Here is a 21,538-nt window from a genome sequence, read left to right as displayed (position 1 = left end):
GGAGTGAAGCACGGAGGCAAACACCCCCCTACATTCAAGGTTTGGCTCCTATCCCGGAGGATCAGGAATTTTCTGGTCCTTATACTGAGAGAGATTCTGAATCTTTGGATGATGAAGTGGCCCCAAGAAGGAGGCGCGCTGGCAAAGAACCGATGGCAGATGGCAATCAACGTCCTAGGAGTACCCGAGGGGTGAATCCTCAAGAGGTGCAGGAGGCTGAAATTCAAAGGCTGAAGCGTGACTTGGAGGCGTACCAGGCTCCCAGACTCTCATTACCACCTAGGGGGAGAAATCCTCCTCCAATCATAGACCTGGATGGTCCATCACAAAGAAGGGCTGTAGTCCCGAGAGCTGATCCAAGCAATCTTCTTCCCCTTGGAGGTCCTGACACTACTAGAACTAGTGCCTACGACATCACCCTTTTAACATCGGTTGCTTTCAAATCGATGTTAAAGATGTTGTAAGACATCAGTATCTAAACCAACCGATGTCTATAATCATTTTTGAAAAAAATAAAAAAATCCCGCTTCTTACTTTCCCCCGTTGATACACCAAAAAATTCCGCCTTAAACAAATTTTTTATTTCCCCCATCAAAACAAAAAAATATTTTGCCCTCTTCCTTTTTTCATCGACTCTCTCCCTCTATTTTCATCTCAAACTTCATCTGTACTCTCTCTCTCCCCCTATGCTATCTCAGACTTCATCCCTACTCTCTCTCTCTCTCTCTCTCTCTCTCTCTCTCTCTCTCTCTCTCTCTCTCTCTCTCTCTCTCTCTCTCTCTCTATTCTCGTCTCTCACTCAACTCTGTCTCTGAATCCCTATTTCCTAAACCCATCTAAAATCATAAAAACACTAATTTGTAAAAACCCTCAATTAAGCTTGTAATTTTTGAAATCGAGCTTATAATTGCTCCGATTCTTGATAAATAACCTTCAAAGGTGTTGGATATGTTCGATTACTGTGAGAAAAGTATGCAAGTTTCTAATTAATTTTCAATTTTTAGTTTTGATTTTTTAATCAGGATTTGTTCACAGGTTTGGAGATTTGCTTAGAGGTGGAATATGAAGTTTAAATTAGTAAGATTTTACTTATGATATGTATGTTATATGTTCTATTACTGTGAGAAAAGTATGTATATGTATGTTTATGAGATTATTCGATCTAGGCATCAATATCAAAACTGATTTTAATACCACTGTGTTGACTCGTGTAGCTACAATCAGTATTAAAACGCCACATGAAGCGGGTGACAGGTTTAGCTTTCTCCACCTACATGAATATCATGATTTCTTTGCTAGAATGGTGCTAGAATGGGGTGAAAGCTGTGGGTGAAAATGAGGAAATTTCTGACTACGTGGAGCTGTGCTAGAGTGGTAGGACTCTGCCCTGTAATATTCATATGAATTGTATCTGCAAACAGGTTAAGTCATGGGTGAAAACAAGTCTTGCACCAGGGTCTGGAGTTTTACTAAATACTTGCTTCAAAAGTTTTACAACTATTCTGTAAAAGAGTGTATTTCTGACCGATAATAAATTCCCAACTTTGAATTGTTTACCTGTTCGTGTTTTAGTGGTCCAATCATATTTAGTATTTAGTAAAACCTTTTCTTTAGCCATACTAATGATCATTGCAACTAACTTTGAAGTTTGAATATATGGATATGATGTTTATTTTATGTGAGAAACTTCTAGCTGATCTGGGTGTTCCTGAATTGTGTGCCTTCTTTTGCTGGCACTCAAAGTCTTTTTAATTTTGCCAGCCACTGTTTAAAATTTGTCTTCTAGATTCCATGCTTCTTTTTTTGTACATATACTAGTAGTTTTTACTTTTAATTGAATATTAACTCATTAGTCTTTCTCCCCAACTTTTATTGAATATTTTTTTTATTTTTGCTCAAGTAAGTTAACAATGTCTTTAAGAATGGATGAATCATGAGTCTCTACTTATGCCTCATCATTCCACATCTGATTGAATCAGATTTCTGTCATCTTCAATTTTAGGGTGCTTAAAGTTAAAATTTAAATCGACACACTTTAATGTTATGTGTACCTCAAGAGACAGACTCATTGTCTAGTTTAACCTGCAATACTGAGTTTTAGGCAGTGGCTATGAAATTAAAGTACTGAAAATAAGTCCCTCCTTCGAGTTGGTGATGATTTCTTGGGTTTACATATATTTTATCTAATTAGTTGTATCAGCTAGATACTCAAAAGAGACTTCCTTTTTCCTAATTGGATCTTATCTATGTCCGTTCAGAATGGAAGGTCTTACACACTACTCAATTAACTCAGAAAGCCAAGAACTTTCACGATGGTATATTAAAACTTTCTGTATGTGGATCTCAGATGAGACAGGTTGGTACACACTTTCTACATGTCTGCCAAACAAACTCTTATTCTGTCTACTAAACAAACTTTTATTGGCAGGTTCGTTGCTTGGGAGGATGAACATCAAGGATTGGATGATGTTTGTGCCTCTCTGGTTGACGTTTTCATATACAGTTGGAGCGTTCAGCTTGTGGGGCGGTGGAATTTTGTTCCAATGGGATGTTATTGATTACACTGTTGGCTTTGTTATTTATCTTTCTTCTAGAATTGCTGGCTTAACTGCTGCTTATTGGGTTAGTAATCATTTTAATTTACCTTGCTTACAATTAAAAGCTCTAGCTTGGTTGGTTAAAACGAGTATTTAAATTTCTGTAACTGAAAATTATCGTGATTAGTTGTGATCAGGTCGGGCCTAGATCAAAGGCAGACAGGGAAATGTTCCCACCTAATAATATATTGTTGATGTTGGCTGGAGCAGGAGTATTATGGATGGGATGGGCTGGTTTAAACGGTGGAGGGCCTTCCACCGCCAACATAAACTCCTCAATGGCAATTCTGAACAGAAACATTTGTGCAACAACTAGTCTACTTGTTTGGACCTTGTTGGATGTCATCTTCTTCAAGAAACCTTTCGTTATCGGAGAGTTTAAGGCATGATCACAGGCCCTGTTTGCATTACTCCTGGTGCAGGTATTAATTTCATACCCATCATCAAGATATCGCTTTCTCATTCTTTTCAACTCTTGAGTTTTAAGTGTGAATCTCTCTCAAATCTTATCCTAGGACAAGAAAATTGAAATTTTTGTGTTTGTTTTTTTCTTTTGTCTATACTGCAATTGTCCTTGAACAATAGTTCCAAATTAAATCTTAACAACAATAACAAGTAGTAATAAGACATGTTTTATGTTTACAATAAAAGTAGCTATCAAACTATTGGCAGTCAACTTCAGATTTGTTTGACATTTTGATTTTAAATAGCCATATTAGACTATAATTGTCCCTTATACATAAAGAAAATATAACGTGTAGTTGAGAAAAACCCAGTTTTAAATTTGTTAAATTAGCTCGCCATTTATTCAAGTTTGGGCAGCTGACTTGTACTATATTAAAATGACATGGTTAACCATAATGTTGGCCAAAATTTTTTAAGGTGATTAAATTATACTAAAGACACTGCATATAATGCTGCTAAACCTCTTTATATTGATTTGTATCCTTCAAAACAAATAGTTCTGCTTAGATAATCAATATTTAATACCATTGTGTTTGGCCTAATATTCAACTTTTGGTCTGATCATTGCAATGTAGAATGTGATGCGATGTACACTACTCAAGTAACTCAGCGAAATAAAAATTACCACAGTGGGATTATAAAACTTGCTTCTTGTGGTTCTTACAGAACGCAGGTTGGTTAATCTGGCATGTTGGATGTATCCCACATTTATTTAGAATTTTTTTTTTGAAATTTTAAATTTGTTTAGAAAGTTGATGTTAATAGTTTTACTAGTATGACATCTACTATCTCGGCTTACTGTTTTCATTGTTTCCTTTTTTAGGACATTCTGGAAAAAACTCAACCTCTCTCTCCCCGGCTCTAATTATCGATAGGTTAGGAATGTGATTGTAACTAGATAGTTTTTTTTATGTTGATGTCGATGTAGATATAGAAACATGTTAGTTGAATGTTGGTATATAAGTTTTTTCATATATTTTTGTTCTTTTTTAAGATTGTTTTTTATGATATAGCTTTTTATTTTAATTAAATAGCACGATGTATCTTGGATTGATATAATATTATTTAATTATTAACCAGCTAATGTCAAAAATAAACAAAACACAACAATTTTGACCAGAAAAATGATGTAAATAAGGACTTTCACATCACTAACCTAAGTGAAACTGATATGATATGCCATTTCTAACTTTGCTAACCTAAGTGAAACCGATGTGAAATGTTATATTTAACATCGATAACCTACATGAAACCGATGTGATATGCCATATTTAACATCAGTTCTATGTAGCAACCGATGTACTATACAAAGTAAGACATCATTTATGTTAAGAATCTGATGTCTATCAGTTTAATCTTCTTTCATGTGATATGTTTATAGTGCTTCTTAATCTCCTAATTACCATTTTTCACAATCTAGTTTTAACATGTTATTAAAAATAAGGGCTAATTACACATCAGTTTGTTAAGAAAACTGATGTCTATTTCGATCTTTAACATCGGCAAAAAACCGATGTTAAAGACCCTGACCTTTCTCTACACATGCGAAGACATCGGTTTGAAAAAAAGACATCGGTTTATAACCGATGTTTAAGGGAATATTTTTAGTAGTGTGATGATCCTACTCCACCATCACTGAAGAGATAATGAATGCCCATATCTCAAGGAAGTTCAAGATGCCCACTACCAAAGCTTATGATGGCACGAGAGATCCCGCTAATCATGTCAGAGCATTCTCCAATGCACTGTTGTTGCAGCCCGTGAATGATGCTATTAAGTGTCGGGCCTTTCCTCAAACCCTGTCGGGTATGGCTCAAAGATGATATAGTTGTTTGCCCCCGAACTCTATTGGGTCCTTCAGAGAATTAAGTCAGGCTTTTATTAAGCAGTTCATCAGCGGGAGAGTGCATGAGAAAAGTTCAGCATCCCTCATGAGCATTGTGCAGGGAGCAAAGGAATCCTTGAGAGACTACCTGAATCATTTCATGAAGGAAGCTTTAAAAGTCCCGGACCTTGATGATAAGGTAGCCATGATAGCACTGCAATAGGGAACTAGGGATGAGTTCTTTAAGATGTCCTTGGCCAAGCGCCCCCCTGAAAGCGTGTTGCAGCTCCAAGATAGAGCCGGGAAGTACATCAAGGTGGAAGAGAGCATGAGGAAGACCGTAGTGAGCAACAAGCCCGCTGGAGGCAAGAAGCGGAAAACTGACCTGGAATATATCGCTAAGGATAAGTATCCTAGAACTAAGTAAAACCCTGATTCAACCCCTAAGAAGGGAGGGCCTGGGCAAAAGTTCGCTGAATACGCTAAGTTGAATGCTTCTAGAAGCCAGATCTTGATGGAAATTGAGAAAGATCAAGATATTCATTGGCCTAAACCCTTGAAGGCAGATCCTGCCAAGCTAGACAAGAGCAAATATTGTAGATTTCATAAGGATGTTGGTCATGACACCGATGAGTGTAGATAATTGAAAGATGAAATAGAATTCCTCATTCGGAAGGGAAGATTAAACAAGTACACTGGGGAAGGAAGATATATGAATAACAATGGGAGAAAGAACTTTGAAGATCGCAGGAGGGACCAAGACGATCAGGGGCGGAATTCCCAGCCTAGGGGACCGTTTATAAATAAAATCTTTGGAGGACCGCGACCCTGAGGGCCTGTGATAAATACAATCTTTGGAGGACCGCGACCCCGAGGGCCTGTGATAAACACAATTTTTGGAGGACCAAGTGCTGCAAGATTATCCAGGAACTCTAGGAAAGCTTATACTAGAAAGGTTATGCATAATGTTGGGGAATCCCCGAAGAGGGCCAGGACAGGAGTAACAATGGCTTTTGATGATTCTGACCTAGAAGGTGTGAAATTTCCTCATGACGACCCACTGCTTATAACACCGATAATAGGGAATAGCCCGGTGAAGAGGGTCCTTGTAGATAACGGTGCCTCGGTAGACATCTTACTCCATGACACCTTTTTAAGGATGGGTTATAATGACTCCCAGTTGACCCCAACCGATATATGGATTTGCGGGAGTGGAGTGCCCCATGGAAGGAATAATCAAGTTTCCAACAACCATAGGTCAGGAACCAAGGCAAGCAACACATATGTTGGATTTTGTGGTGGTGAAGGCTAGTTCAACTTACAACGCTATCATGGGGAGAACAGGGATACATGCCTTCAAGGCAGTCCCTTCTTCCTATCATTCAGTTATGAAGTTTCCCACCCGGAATGGGATTGGAAAAGAAAAAGGAGATCAAAAAATGGCTAGAAGGTGTTATGTGGCCTCATTGAGGGCATATGGAGTTGGGGGACAGGTTCTGCCTATCGAAGATCTGGATATTTGAGAGAATAATGAGAAAAGAGGGAAGCCAACAAAAGACTTGGTTTTGATTCCTTTAGCTCCCGAGGATCCTAAGAAGGTGATGTTCGTTGGAGCCACATTAGAGGAGCCCCTTAGAGGGAGGTTGGTAAAATTTTTGCAAGAAAATAGTGATGTGTTTGCATGGTCGGCAGCTGATATGCCAGGTATAGACCCAGAACTGATCACTCATAAGCTGAATGTAGATCCAAGTCGGAAGACGGTGAAGCAAAAGAAAAGAAGTTTTGCCCCAAAGAGACAAGAAGCCATAAAACAGGAAGTAGAGAAACTCTTAGAGGCTGGTTTCATCGAGGAAATATAATTTCCAGAATGGTTAGCAAACTCTGTGATGGTAAAGAAAGCTAATGGGAAATGGAGGATGTGTGTGGATTTTATTGATTTGAATGATGCATGCCCTAAGGACTATTTCCCGTTGCCAAGGATAGATACTTTGATAGATGCCACTGTTGGACATGAGATGCTGAGCTTCATGGATGGATTTAGTGGATACAATCAAATCAAGATGCACAAGGACGACATCCCAAAGGTATCATTCATCACTGACTTTGGTGTTTATTGTTATCTTGTTATGACATTTGGTCTCAAGAATGTAGGAGCCACCTATCAAAGGTTGTAAATAAAATTTTTAAGGATCTTATTGGCAAGACCATGGAAGTTTATGTTGAAGATATGTTAGTCAAGAGTCTAGTGAAGACTGACCATATAACCCATTTGAGGGAAGCTTTCGAGGTCCTGAGGTATCGCAAGATGATGTTAAATCCTAAAAAGTGTGCTTTCGGAGTAGGATCTGGAAATTTTTTGGGATTGATGGTCTCCAAGAGAGGAATTGAGGCCAATCCCGATAAAATAAAGGCAATCCTGGACATAGAGCCCCCAAAAACTGTAACGTCTGGGAAATTTATGTCTGTATTATATCATATTTATAATAAATTATGTGTGTTAATGTGTCATTTATGTGTGATTATCTATCAAACCCCAATTGCTACGTGTTATGTGCATTCTATGTCATTCCGGTATTTTTAAGATATTTTTAAGATATTTTTAAGATATTTTATTTTTCATTTATCGCTTTCATTTCAAACGTTTTACGACCCAAACCATGATTTTAAAGCGAGTATTTCAAATAAAATAATGGGCCTTATTTTTCATCAAACGGCTTTTACCATCGCATTATTCTGAACATCTAGGCATTTTATAAATTTTCTCGTTTTGCGAAAATGACTTTTCCGGGCCCTATTGGGTGTTAAAAACCCCACAAAAATCACATTTTTATTTTTATAAAATTATATGACTTTTATTTATACCATTTCTTTGTATTTTTGCATTATTCACAATTTTTAAGAAATTTTGGCATATATATTGTATATATAAAATAATTATAAATTAAATTTTAATACTCAAAAATTATAAAAATTAGGGCCAAATATTTTTATTAGATGTGTAATTAGCCCCTTAATTTTATTTAGGGGTATTATTTTTCATACTATAAATACCCTAATTATTCTTAATTATTTAATTAAAAATTAGAAAAATTCTGCAATTTCCCCAAATTTCCAGAAATTAGGGTTTGGTGTTCTTGAGTTCAACCAGAGATTTGATCGTGATTCCGACCTCCAAATCAGACATGTAAGTAGTCAATCGAAAGCTCTTGAGGTCTACTATCTGATTTTACTATCAATTTCATGCTTAACTGCATCATTTTTCAATTTAATTTTTAGGGTTTATGCATCGAATTAGGGCTTTTAATTCCTGGGGTTATTCGATGTTATTGATGATTGATATTGCTTCTTTAGATTGTGTACAATCGAATCCCTGAAAGTGATGAACGAAGTCTTGAAATTTTGACGATTTTGTTTTTAATTTTCCGAATTATTGGTTGATCTGTGACTGTTATGGTGGTTGGGGATCGATTGTAAATGTTTTAAGCTTTGATTTAACACCTGAATCATTTAGTTTGGTTTCCGTTTTAAGAAGATCCGTTTTTTCGGTTTAACACGTCGGAAAAGCTCTGTTTTTGGCCAGAGAATACAACCCAGCAGTCATCGGTTGTTTTGGACGTTAGGGTCGAGTTCCTGGGATGAAACTATGTGAAAGCCCTCTTTGAATCACTCGATTTCATCTCGTTTTGGTCGAGATTTGATGGCTGCCGGAAACTGGGGAGGGGTCGCCGGAATCTGCTCCTCTGGCCGACGACCCGCCGCTGTTCTTGAGCGACTCGAGTCGACCCGGTTACGACCCGAGAAACGACCCGGGTTTGATCCTAAAAAGCCCCAAATCAGTTTCCTGTTTCTGTTTCTGAATTTTTATTATTTAATTATATTTTATAAAATTAAAAATCAGTTTTATTAATTCTAAAAATCTATTAAAAATTAGTTTTAAATTCTGAAAATTTTTATAATTAATTTCTAAATTATTTTATTAATTTAGAAACTCGAAATTGATTATTTACGTAATTATTTAATAATTTATTTATTTATCTATTAATTAATAACTAATAAATTAATTAATAAATAGGAATAAAAATAATCGAATCATATAATTAATGGTTCGATAATTAGTCGAATAAAACGAGTAACTTGTATCTATATGAGTAATTGAACGACGAGTTAGATTATTATTATTCGAGCGATAGTTAATTATACGAAGAATATAAGAATAATTATTCGTAATGAATAATTAAATACAGATGATCGATTAAATCGTATAAGTTGTAATAATAATCGTAATAATACAATAATTATACGAGAAAGGTGAATAACTCGTATTTATACGAGTAGTTGATTGTTGAATTGGAATATGATTCGAATAATAACTTATTTATTCGATAAATAACGTAACAGCTAATTGTATCAATTATTTATTTGTAAATAATCGATCTAATCGAGTAAGTAATAATAAATTGTAAATATTTGTAATAAATTGTACTTAATCCTAATAATTAGGGATTAATTATTTACTAGTTATTTATTATTTATTAATTATTTAAAAATGATTAATTACTTTGATAATCAATTAAATAATTTTCAATAAATCATAACATATTCATTTTAATTCCAAAAATTATAGAAAAATCATTTTTGACTCTGATTTTTCTTAAATAATTATTTAAAAATTATTTTAGGGTTTAAAAATTTGTAATAATTATTTATATTGAATAATAAATTGAATTATCAGTGTTTAATTGATATTAATTAGACCGTTAGTCCGATTTGGGTGAAACGAAAGCCCTTTGACTCAGAAAAATAAATTCTTTTCATTAAAAATAATATTAAGACCTAAATTTTTCTAAAAATTAGTTGAATTTGTTATTTATTTGGTTATCAGTCGAATGGCGTGCCGAGACGAGTCTGAAAAATTCCGAAAAATGGGAAACGAGGCAAATGATGATTAGTGGAGCAATCAGCGAGTCGATTTTAGTTCTAAAAATTATTTTAACTATAAAAATGATTATGTGTTTATGTGTATTATGTGGTTAATCGAGTCTTGCTTGCTAATATATAATATACGAGTCAGTCATAAGCGCATGGGTACAACACATAACATATAGTCTTTATATCCAAATTCTTAACCAGTCTATTTTGCTAACAGAAGCTAAGCTAGCAAGGCAGGTTGAGTAGGTGATAAACGAAGGTGATTTAATTGCAGTGAGTCGTGCAGAAGACAAGTTTCTCCCCTATTCTATTTTCAGAGTAGTGATATTTCTTCAGATTCTTATGACGCTTGCACTCTTTTAATTCTCTTGTTCATATTTCATTTCGATTCTTGCTTATCCTTTTCATTTGACTTTATTGTTCATATTCCAATTGTTACTCACAATTATTGATATATTCTGGTAATTAGAATATATTAAAGTATACTGATTATTCCGGTTGCTATTCCGTGGGCTGGATAATGATACTTTGGGAATTAAGTTTACTTAATCCTAAGGACCGTGACCGGATCCTTGAGATGGGCCGTAGTGCCTGGGTGCCTGACGGGATCTATATAGTGAGATATAGATCTGCACTGTATCCTAGCTGATCAGCATGGTATAGATTCGAACTTGTGTCCAGTTTAATTCATTTGTACTCGCCAGTAATGGCCTTCTTTCTATTCTCTCGGAGTTATATCTTTGCAGATATACCCGGGTTACGGATTCATTTAAATTGCTTTAACACTGTTTATATTTTGCGGACTTGTTGAGCATTTTTTGGCTCCCCCTTTTTGTTTTTATTCACCTTATTGTTTTCAGTTAAGAAGGGATATGAAACCCATCATGACTTGAGTGATAAAGAAGCGGGTCAAGCCTCGGGATCCTCTCATACCCAAGATGTTGATCCCAATCCAGGAAAAAAACTTTGAGTTTCCCGAACAGGTGGTGTGTAGATAGTTAGTGTATGTGTTTGAATAAAAGATGAACATAGTTTAAAACTGATTAGACAATGGTTTGTAATAAAAAGAGTTTGTGGGATTTTGAATTTGGTTTGTAATAAAAGTAGTTAATGGTTCTTGTTTTCATACTTCAACCTAAAAAGATCCTGGTTAGTGTTAAAGGGGTTTAGATTCATTTCTTTATTATTTATAAATCAAATTGTACAGGTTTGGTGATTAGCTAGTAACCCCCAGACTTTTACCCCGGGTCTGGAGGGCGTTACAGGTGTGGCATCAGAGCTGTAGGTTTGGTCCCTGAAAACAAGAATATTAGGGTTAAGATAAGATAGGGAGATCACATAGGATAGAAATAGTCAAATAGGAAGAGTAGTGTTAGGATTTAGGTCAGATTAGAATAGGAAAATATAAATCTTAGGATTGTTCAGTGACCTTTCTTCTTTCTTTAGTATATTATCAGATGGCATCTTCAGGTTATTCGGTTTCTTCTGAGAGGACAGTCACCGGGCCTGTAGCACCAGTTATATCTGAGTACATGTTTCCTCCTCTACCACCTCTACCACCATTGCCACAGGAGCCAGTACCACCAGTACAGGGGATAGTCCATGACCTATAGAGATGTTTGATCCATTTGAGTTCTTTGAACCGATGGTTCCACTACCGGTTGAGCATCAGTTTATACCGGGGATTGAGCCGGAGTTACCACCACCACCAGTGTTACCTCCTATACCAGTGCATGCCCCAGAGCCGGGCGTATTTCAGATGAATCCAGTCGAGGGGATGGGAGAGCATGATGTGGATCTACAGTTAGGGTTACCGCAGCAGGGTGCAGGTATACCAAGGGTTCCGTCACAGGAGTCAGTGGGTCAGGTTGTACCATACCATGAGTACAGGGTTATGAGAGATGATGTGGAGTATTGGAGAGCACAGTGCCGAGAAATTATACATTTGTTTGACCAGAGGGACATAGGACCATTAGCGGACCTACAACCAGATTACCATATGAGACAGAGGTTGTAGTCGGTTTTGATGAGTGCCACTTGGGAGCTAGAGGATTTGACCCTTGAGGGACCAGCTTCTTTCGCAGAGTTCTACAGGATATTCCGCTTGGCACAGACTTTGGTCCAGGCACTTAGGGATGAGCTGAGGCGTATTCCGCCTGGGTTTTGAGACAGTGACTACAGAATGCAGATGTATATAGTAGTTTGACTTGTAGCAGTAGTTTGACTGATAATAGTTAGTGTGACTTGTAGCCGCGGTGATAACCAGCAGAGCGAGACTTTTTGTATCAAGCATTTACACCCGAGGCTGGTGTTACATATATAAAACAAACTTTTTCAAATTTCTTTTATTTAAATTTCAGTCCTTACAGTTTTATAGCATTTACCTTTCCTTTATTATTTTATAGCTTTTCATATATTAAATTCTGTCGAAAAAAGAAGAAGAGAAAAGAACAATCATTTTATTTAACTGTTTACATTTCCTATTTTTATATTAAGCAACTATTTTCTTTATTTGAACCATACATGATAAATTATTTTATTACCTACTGTCAATTATTTATTAAACTGTTAAAGAAACATCACTTATTTTATTATCAGAAGATGGCACCAAAAAGAAAGACTAGGACTAAGACTTCTAACAGCAATTCCGAAGGACAGACTAATTAGACCATGAATCAAATGTTCTATCTGATGCAACAACTAATGATAATGACGCAACAACAGATACATCATCAACAACAGCAGATTCAACAATAAATGTTACAACAACCACTTCGTCATGAGCCCCAGATACCACCAACATTACCTGTTGTTACTTTTAAGCAGTTTTAGTCAGTTAAACCCCCAGAATTTGATGGGTCAGCTGATCCTATTAAAGCTACCACCTAGTTAAAAGAAATAGAGAAAGCGTTTGCACTAGTGAAGATAGGTGAAGACCAGAAGACTGACTTTGCTAGTTATTTATTGAAAGGAGAAGCAAATTATTGGTGGGAATCTAAAAAGGCTTTAGAGGGTTAAGATGTTATTGCATGTGATAGGTTTAAAGAGTTGTTTTTAGAGAAACATTTTCCTCGCTATGTGAGAAATCAAATGCAGATAAAGTTTTTGGAACTGAAGCAGGGAAGAGTTGCAGTTTTTGAATTAATAACGTATACCGTCGTAGTCCAGAAAGCCTTGATTATCGAAGGAGAAAGTGAAAGATCTCAAAGGGATAGAGGACATGGAAGTTTTCAAGACCGCTCTAGGAGGAAGCCGAGATTTCAAGCCCGGACAAATTTGAATTTGAAAAGGATAGGACAAGGTACCCAGAAAATAGGTAATCATTTCCAAGCCCCCAAACAACAGGGAATTGTCAGAATCTTAGTGCCGTACTGCAGAACTTGTGGACACAAGCACACCTGCATATGTATCAAAGCAGATGTGACATATTTCAAATGCAAGCAGAAAGGGCACTATTCTAACGAATGTCCAACGGGAAAGACAACATAAATTACTTGCTATCAATATGGAAAGAAAGGGCATATCGCTAGGAATTATAGAGGACCAACAATGGCAGCTAGTATTCCTAAAGTGTTGGCATTACCTCCGCCACCGCCACCTAATCAACCCAGAGCAAGAACTTTCAACATGACAATGAAAGAAGCAGTGCAAAGTCCGACTGTAATTGCAGGTTCACTTTTGGTGAATTCCGTAGATTCAAAAGTATTAATTGATTCTGGAGCTACCCGTTCATTTATTTCTGAAGAATTTCTTCATAAGTTATATTGCGAAATCGAATGGTTGAGCGAGACGTTAATTATAAAATTAGCGAATGACGATCAAGTTATAGTAGATCGAGTATGTCCTGCGTGCGATATAGAAATAGCTGGACATAATTTTTCTGTAGATTTGATTCTTTTTAAGATATGAGAGTTTGATGTCATTTTGGGAATGAATTGGTTAGCTTGTCATAATGCTCAGATCGATTGCGCGAATAAGAAAGTCAAATTGCGAACTGCGGAAAATGCAACGATAATGTTCAAGGGCGAAAAATAGCGGAAGAAATTTCTGACAGTGATGCAGACCAAATGACTGCTTTGACAAGGATGTGAGATGTTCATAGCTTACGTGTTAGAAACTGAAAAAGAAAGTCCTAAACTAGAAGACATTCCAGTTGTATGTGAGTTTCCAGACGTCTTTCTAGACGAGCTTCCAGGGTTACCGCCAGATCGAGAAATTGAATTCACGATTGATCTAGCACCAGGTATAGAACCAGTTTCGAAAGCTCCATATCGAATGACTCTAGTTGAGATGAAGGAATTATCAACGCAACTGCAAGATTTTCTAGACCGAGGCATCATACGACCTAGTGTATCCCCATGGGGTGCACCGGTATTGTTCGTGAAGATGAAAGATGGTAGTATGCGACTATTCATTGACTATCGGGAATTGAATAAGCTCACTATTAAGAATAACTATCCTTTACCGAGAATCGATGATTTGTTCGATCAACTAAAATGAGCCGCATGGTTTTCGAAGATAGATTTACGATCAGGTTATCATCAATTGAAGATTAAAGCTGAAAATATTCCCAAGACTGCTTTTTGTATGAGATATGGACATTATAAATTTCTAGTAATGACATTCGGTTTGACCAACACACCAGCAACATTTATGGATCTGATGAACAGGGTATTCAAAAGGTATTTGGATAAATTCGTGATCATATTTATTGATGACATCTTGATTTACTCAAAGACGGAAGAAGAGCATGCTGAGCACTTGAGGATAGCTTTAGAAATTCTGAGGAAAGAGCAACTGTACGCGGAATTCTCAAAATGTGAATTATGGTTAAAGGAAGTACAATTTCTAGGGCACATCATCAGTAGGGAAGACATCCAAGTCGATCCAGCGAAGATTGAAGCTGTGTTAAATTGGGAAAGACCAAAGACACCGATAGAAGTTTGAAGTTTCTTGGGATTGGCAGGATATTATAGAAGATTTGTTAAAGATTTTGCAAAAATACCAACGCCGTGGACCAAGTTAACTCGAAAAAGTGAAAAGTTCGTATGAGACGACAAATGTGAAGGAAGTTTTCAAGAGCTGAGGAATCGGTTAGTAACCGCACCGGTACTCGTATTACCAGAAGAGCATGAGAATTTTGTCATTTACATCGACGCCTCATATCGCGGAATAGGATGTGTACTGATGCAGCATAGTAACATCATTGCATACGCTTCGAGACAGCTAAAACCTCATGAACAGAAATATCCTACGCATGACCTGGAATTAGCAGCGATCGTATTTGCGTTGAAACTTTGGAGACACTATCTCTACGGTGAGAAATACGAAATCTATACAGATCATAAAAGTCTAAAGTACATCTTTACGCAAAAGGAACTGAACATGAGACAACGTCGATGACTGGAATTGATTAAAGATTATGATGTTACGATCAGTTATCATCCAGGGAAAGAAAATATTATGGCAGATGCGCTGAGCAGGAAAGAAAGATTGAATTTGTTAACTTCTTGCGAAGAATTAGCCAAGGAATTTGATAAGTTGGAAATCGAAATTCATGTACCCAATGAATCTACAGAAGCTATCTACGCTATGACTTTTCAACCAGAGTTGCTAGAGAAGATTCACCGCTGTCAAGAAGAAGTGATGAGTCAGGATGACGACTTAACGGGAGAAGAAATCATAACTCAGAAGGATAATGAAGGAATTTTACGCTTTGCATCGAGAATCTGGATCCCTAACGTGGCAGAATTGAAAGAAGAAATATTGCAAAATGCGCACAGTTCGAAGTATTCCATTCATCCAGGAAGTACAAAAATATATCGGGATCTGAAGGAAAACTTTTGGTGGCCGAATATGAAGAAGGAAATAGCAGAATGGGTAAGTAAATGCTACACATGCTAGAGAGTCAAAGTGGAACATCAACGTCCGAGCGGATTATTACAACCGTTAGATATTCCAGAATGGAAATGGGAACATTTAGCGATGGATTTCGTGGTAGGACTACCAAGGACTAAGGCTAATCATGATGCGATATGGGTAATCATTGACAGACTAACGAAGTTGGCACATTTTCTACCAATTAACGAAAGATTTTCACTCAACAAGTTAGTGAACTTGTATCTCAAGGAAATTGTGATGCGACATGGAGTTCCAATATCTATCATATCTGATCGAGATCCCCGTTTCAATTTAAGATTTTGGAGACAATTTCAGGAATGTCTTGGAACTAAATTAAATATGAGTACCGCGTATCATCCGCAAACCGATGGGAAAAGTGAAAGAACTATCCAAATGATGGAAGATATGCTACGAGTTTGTGCGATTGATTTCGAAGGCAGTTGGGATGAGCATTTACCTTTGGTTGAATTTTCTTATAACAACAACTATCACGCAAGCATTGGAATGCCACCGTACGAAGCATTATACGGAAGAAAATGCAGATCATCAGTACATTGGGATGAAGTTGGAGAACGCAAGGTTTTGGGTCCAGAATTAATCCAACAGACTAAAGAAAAGATAGAACTTATTCGGAAATGACTCGATGCAGCACAAAACAGGCAACGCAAATATGCAGACCAAGCAGTGAAAGATATGGACTACCAGGAAGGAGAACACGTATTACTCAAAATATCGCCATGGAAAGGATTGACGAGATTTGGCAATAAGGGTAAATTAAAACCACGATACGTCGGACCGTTTGAAGTTTTGAGGAAAGTGGGAAAAGTTGCGTAGGAATTAGCTTTACCGCCTCATATGCAACATATTCACAATGTGTTTCACGTGTCGATACTTAAGCGATATAATCCTGATTCTAGGCATGTCATAGAATATGAACCGATAGATATTCAACCTGATTTGTCTTTTGTAGAACAGCCGATAAGAATTTTAGATCGGCGAGGGAAAGTGTTGAGAAATAAGTCTGTATCTTTAGTGCGAGTTTTGTGGAGAAATCCTATGGTTGAAAAATCAACCTGGGAACTTGAGAGTGAAATATTAGAGAAACATCCTCATTTGTTTTCATAGTGAGATTTTGAGGACAGAATCCTATTAAGGGGGGAAGGATGTAACGTCTGGGAAATTTACGTCTGTATTATATCATATTTATAATAAATTATGTGTATTAATGTGTCATTTATGTGTGATTATCTGTCAAACCCTAATTGCTACGTGTTATATGCATTATGTATCATTTCGGTATTTTTAAGATATTTTTGAGATATTTTGTTTTTCATTTCAAACGTTTTACGACCCAAACCATGATTTTAAAGCGAGTATTTCAAATAAAATAATGGGCCTTATTTTTCATCAAACGGCTTTTACCATCGCATTATTCTGAACATCTAGGCATTTTATAAATTTTCTCGTTTTGCAAAAAATGACTTTTTCGGGCCCCATTGGGTGTTAAAACCCCCACAAAAATCATATTTTTATTTTTATAAAATTATAGGACTTTTATTTATACCATTTCTTTGTATTTTTGCATTATTCACAATTTTTGGGAAATTTTGGCATATATATATATTGTATATATAAATAATTATAAATTAAATTTTAATACTCAAAAATTATAAAAATTAGGGCCAAATATTTTTATTAGATGTGTAATTAGCCCCTTAATTTTATTTAGGGGTATTATTTTTCATACTATAAATACCCTAATTATTCTTAATTATTTAATTAAAAATCAGAAAATTTCTGCAATTTCCCCAAATTTCCAAAAATTAGGGTTTGGTGTTCTTGAGTTCTGATAAGTGGCATTTTACACCACTTAGAAATTCTTATAATGGCTTGAATTGATGTCTTGAAATCAAGTATTTTGTGTATTTGATGCGTTTTTCTAGTGTTTGTGCATTTCAGGGTGTTCCTTGTGTTTGTGGGGAGATTTCATCAAGAATAAGCCTTAGTATGTGTTTGGCATTACAAGTGGGAAGATAGGAGCAGAATGCAGCAGAGAACGGGAGCAGAACAGAGCATTTTCCAGTAAGGTGTTGGGGGCCCGCTCAGCCTGGCTGGGCGGCCGCTCAGGAAGCTGGGCGCCCGCTCAGGATTGCCGGGCGGCCGCTCAGGGGCGCGAATTAAAAATCTGATTTTTAGAGTTCTTGTTCTGCTGGACTTCTGACTTCTTAGATGGATGGGTTTTGTGGGGGCTTCTATATAAGTAGTTTTCAGAGACGTTTCACGTGTGTTGAATCGTGGTATTAATCGAGGAGCAAGGAGATAAGAAAGAAGGCCGTTTTAGCACATCGCAACGAAGAGAAAGCATAGTTTGAACCTATTTACTCTTGTGACGTACTCTGGTTTAATATAAGTAGTTTTATTAATTATTCTCGTGTGTTATTATCATGTTTTCATATGAACCCATGGTGACGATGAGTTCAATCATGGGCTAATCGTGATCATGGGGTCGTAACGGATTTGCTATGGAATTCTTTAGTTAGTTGTTTAATACCTTAGTGTGTGATGATTGTATGATATCTAGTATTGGTTGTGCTTATTCGTCTTATGTGTGTCACGAACATATAAGATAGGGTGTTAATCTCTTGTGAAGCGACGGTGGATCTTGAGATTTAGAACTTGCCATGCTAGCATAGGTTCATGTATGTGTATGCATGATTAGTGGGTAACTCTAACCCTTTTACTTGCCCTGTGTAATCATAAGGAACAACTTGTGCTTAAATCGTTATGTTGTCAAATTCTGTAGAGATATAGGGTCTCAACATAATTGATGACTATTCAACTTCTATCTTAATTGTGGGTGCTTGGTAGAATGGTATTAGTACAACGAAAATTGGCTTTTATCAGTTTAGTGTTGTTCGATTAATATCATCACCGTTACATGCTAAGGGTAATAACAATAACTATTGAAGGAAGTAGTAATGAAGTTATGATCTCATGTGTATTTAATATTGTTAATTCAAATGTATGTTAAGTGTTTAATTCTCGTAGTTAATTCTAGTTAATAATTAGTTAATCAATTCTATATGTTATTGTCTTAACATTGAGAAGTAATCATACATTGGTGAGTAAGTGTTAATTGAGCATAATTAGTCCGAGTCTCTGTGGGAACGAACTAGAAAGTATTCTATATTACTTGCGAACGCGTATACTTGCGTGTATTATTAGCGCGTGTTTTCGCCCTAAAAAGTTTTTGGCGCCGCTGCCGGGGACTCGGCTAATTTTTTAGTTTATGTACTTACCATCAGTGGTCATTAGGATTCATTGATTAAGATGTGTTACTTATCGTTTTCGGTTATATTTTAGGTAAGCGTTTATGCAAACATGTTCTCGTACTCGCAAGAGGACTTTAGATACGGCTGAGGAGACAGACTCAGTTCTTGATATTCCGGAGAAGATAGATTTTGAAGATTCGGATAAAGAGAGTGAGCAGAAAGAACTAGTATTCATGGGTGATCGTATAGTTCCGGCAGATCCAGCTTTTATGGACTTTTCTCGGCCTACAGTTGATGACATTTAGTCAAGCATCCTTCATCCGGCTATTCAGGCTAACACTTTTGAAATCAAGCCGGGCACTATTCAGATGGTGCAAAATTCTGTTTCTTTCGGAGGTGCTGCAACTGAAGACCCCAACATGCACATCACGAATTTTGTCGAGATCTGTAGTACTTTCACATATAATGGTGTGACTGATGAGGCTATCAAGCTGAGGCTTTTCCCATTCTCTCTGAGGGATAAAGCTAAGGACTGGTTACATTCTGAACCAGCTGGGTCCATCACTACTTGGCAAGATCTTGCGCAAAAGTTTCTGGTAAAGTTCTATCCAATGGCGAAGACTGCAAGTATGAGGAGTGCTCTTACTCAGTTTGCGCAGCAACCAACAGAATCTATGTGCGAAGCTTGGGAGCGCTACAAGGAGATGTTGAGAAAATGTCCACATCATGGTATGCCTGACTGGATGGTGATCACTGGTTTCTATAATGGTTTGGGGGCCCAATCTCGGCCCATGCTTGATGCAGCAGCTGGAGGCGCTTTGTGGGCCAAAAGCTATACTGAGGCTTTTAATCTTATTGAAACTATGGCTGTAAATGAGCACAATAAACTTCCTGTACCTCTTGTTTCTTGCTGAAAGCATGGTTCTTGCCCCCCTCTCTCCTCCCCCCTTTGAAACCCAACTCAAAGGATGATGCCTGGGAAGGTAGCAGGTATTCAGGAAGTTGATGCAGCTACAACTATTACAGCGCAGCTCCAAACATTGTCTATGAAGGTCGATTCTTTAGCCACCAATGGAGTCAATCAGATAGCTATGGTCTGTGAGCTTTGTGCAGGTTCTTATGCTACGGATCAGTGTTCTCTTATTAATGAATCTGTTCAGTATGTGAACAATTATCACTGACCGCAGCAGCCTGTGCCAGCTACTTATCATCCTAACAACATAAATCATCCCAATTTCAGCAGGAGCAATACTCAGAATGCTATTCAGCAACCATATCAGTAAGGCGTAAGTAAACAGTTTAATCCACCTGGATTCCAGCAACCACAGCAGTATGCTCAAAGGCAATCATATCCTCAACAAGGAGGTGCTGCTCCAACTTCTAGTGCTGATTTCGAGGAACTCAAGCTGTTATGCAAAAGTCAGGCTGTTTCTATCAAGACCTTGGAAAATCAAATCGGTCAAATAGCCAATGCAGTGCTCAATCGTCAACCTGGCACACTTCCCAGTGATATTGAAGTGCCAGGCAGGAAGAAAGCTAACGAGCAAGTCAAGGCTATTACCTTAAGGTCTGGAAAAGTTGCTGATGCTGAAAAAGCAAAACACGGAGAAGCTGAAGTTGGTGATGAAGAAGAGAAGCAAAAGGAGAAAGCAGCGGAACCAAGGAAGACTACTGTTGAACACACTCTTCCTGATGGTAATACAGGGGAGAAACAGCTCTATCCTCCACCACCTTTCCCTAAAAGATTGCAATAACAAAAACTGGATAAGCAGTTCGGTAAGTTTCTGGAGGTGTTCAAGAAACTTCACATCAACATACCTTCCGCTAAGGCTCTAGAGCAAATGCCTAGTTATGCGAAATTCATGAAGAGTATTCTTTCAAGGAAGGTGAAACTGGATGACCTTGAGACCGTTGCTCTAACGGAAGAGTGTAGTGCTGTGCTGTAACATAAATTCCCTCCAAAGCTTAAAGATCCAGGTAGCTTCACCATTCCTTGCACCATTGGCAAGTTGTCTTTTGATAAATGCCTATGCGATTTGGGAGCAAGCATCAATCTGATGCCGTTGTCTATCTTCAAAAGGTTGAATTTGCCTGATCCAAAGCCTACCTACATGTCTCTACAATTGGCTGATCGTTCTATTACATATCCACGAGGCATAGTGGAGGACATGTTAGTAAAGGTGGATAAGCTCTTCTTTCCTGCAGACTTTGTCATTTTGGATTTCGAGAAAGATAAGAAGATCCCAATAATCTTGGGAAGACCTTTCTTGGCTACAGGCCGTACCTTGATAGATGTGCAGAAAGGTGAACTTACTATGAAGGTGCAGGATCAGGATATGACATTCAATGTATTCAAAGCAATGAAATTCTCTACTGAAGACGAGGAGTGCTTAAATGTGGATTTGATTGATTTTGCGGTAACTTTAGAACTTGATCATATGCTAATGTCTGACGCATTAGAGAAACCCTTAGTGGGGGCGTTTGACAGTGATGATGAGGATGGCAATGAGCAACTACAATATCTAAATGCTTCTCCTTAGAGGTGAAAG

General features: G+C 37.2%; 1 protein-coding gene and 1 non-coding gene across 2 annotated transcripts; one reads left to right on the top strand and one right to left on the bottom strand.

Annotated features, from left to right (window-relative positions):
• The first annotated feature begins 2,259 nt into the window (after window positions 1-2,259).
• Window positions 2,260-2,986, top strand: LOC141718759 (ammonium transporter 3 member 1-like). The gene is made up of 3 exons (XM_074521145.1): window positions 2,260-2,356; window positions 2,429-2,622; window positions 2,735-2,986. The coding sequence occupies exons 1-3, from the start codon at window positions 2,260-2,262 to the stop codon at window positions 2,984-2,986; spliced, it is 543 nt and encodes a 180-aa protein (XP_074377246.1).
• Window positions 2,987-19,615: 16,629 nt separating this feature from the next.
• Window positions 19,616-19,722, bottom strand: LOC141722063 (small nucleolar RNA R71). Its single transcript, XR_012575096.1, has one exon. It is a non-coding gene; the product is annotated as a small nucleolar RNA R71 (small nucleolar RNA).
• Between the last annotated feature and the right edge of the window lie 1,816 nt (window positions 19,723-21,538).

Source organism: Apium graveolens, chromosome 4 (genome assembly GCF_009905375.1).
Source record: "Apium graveolens cultivar Ventura chromosome 4, ASM990537v1, whole genome shotgun sequence".
Lineage (NCBI taxonomy): Eukaryota > Viridiplantae > Streptophyta > Magnoliopsida > Apiales > Apiaceae > Apium > Apium graveolens.
Note: the sequence above shows the minus strand (reverse complement) of the source record. Positions and strands in the feature narration are given on the sequence as shown.

Bases quoted from the DNA above. Each gene is read 5' to 3' on its own strand.
- LOC141718759 (XM_074521145.1), top strand. From the start codon at position 2,260: ATGGAAGGTCTTACACACTACTCAATTAACTCAGAAAGCCAAGAACTT. The intron at 2,357-2,428 runs GTTGGTACACAC...TTTTATTGGCAG, and splicing joins GTGGATCTCAGATGAGACAG to GTTCGTTGCTTGGGAGGATG. The intron at 2,623-2,734 runs GTTAGTAATCAT...AGTTGTGATCAG, and splicing joins GCTTAACTGCTGCTTATTGG to GTCGGGCCTAGATCAAAGGC.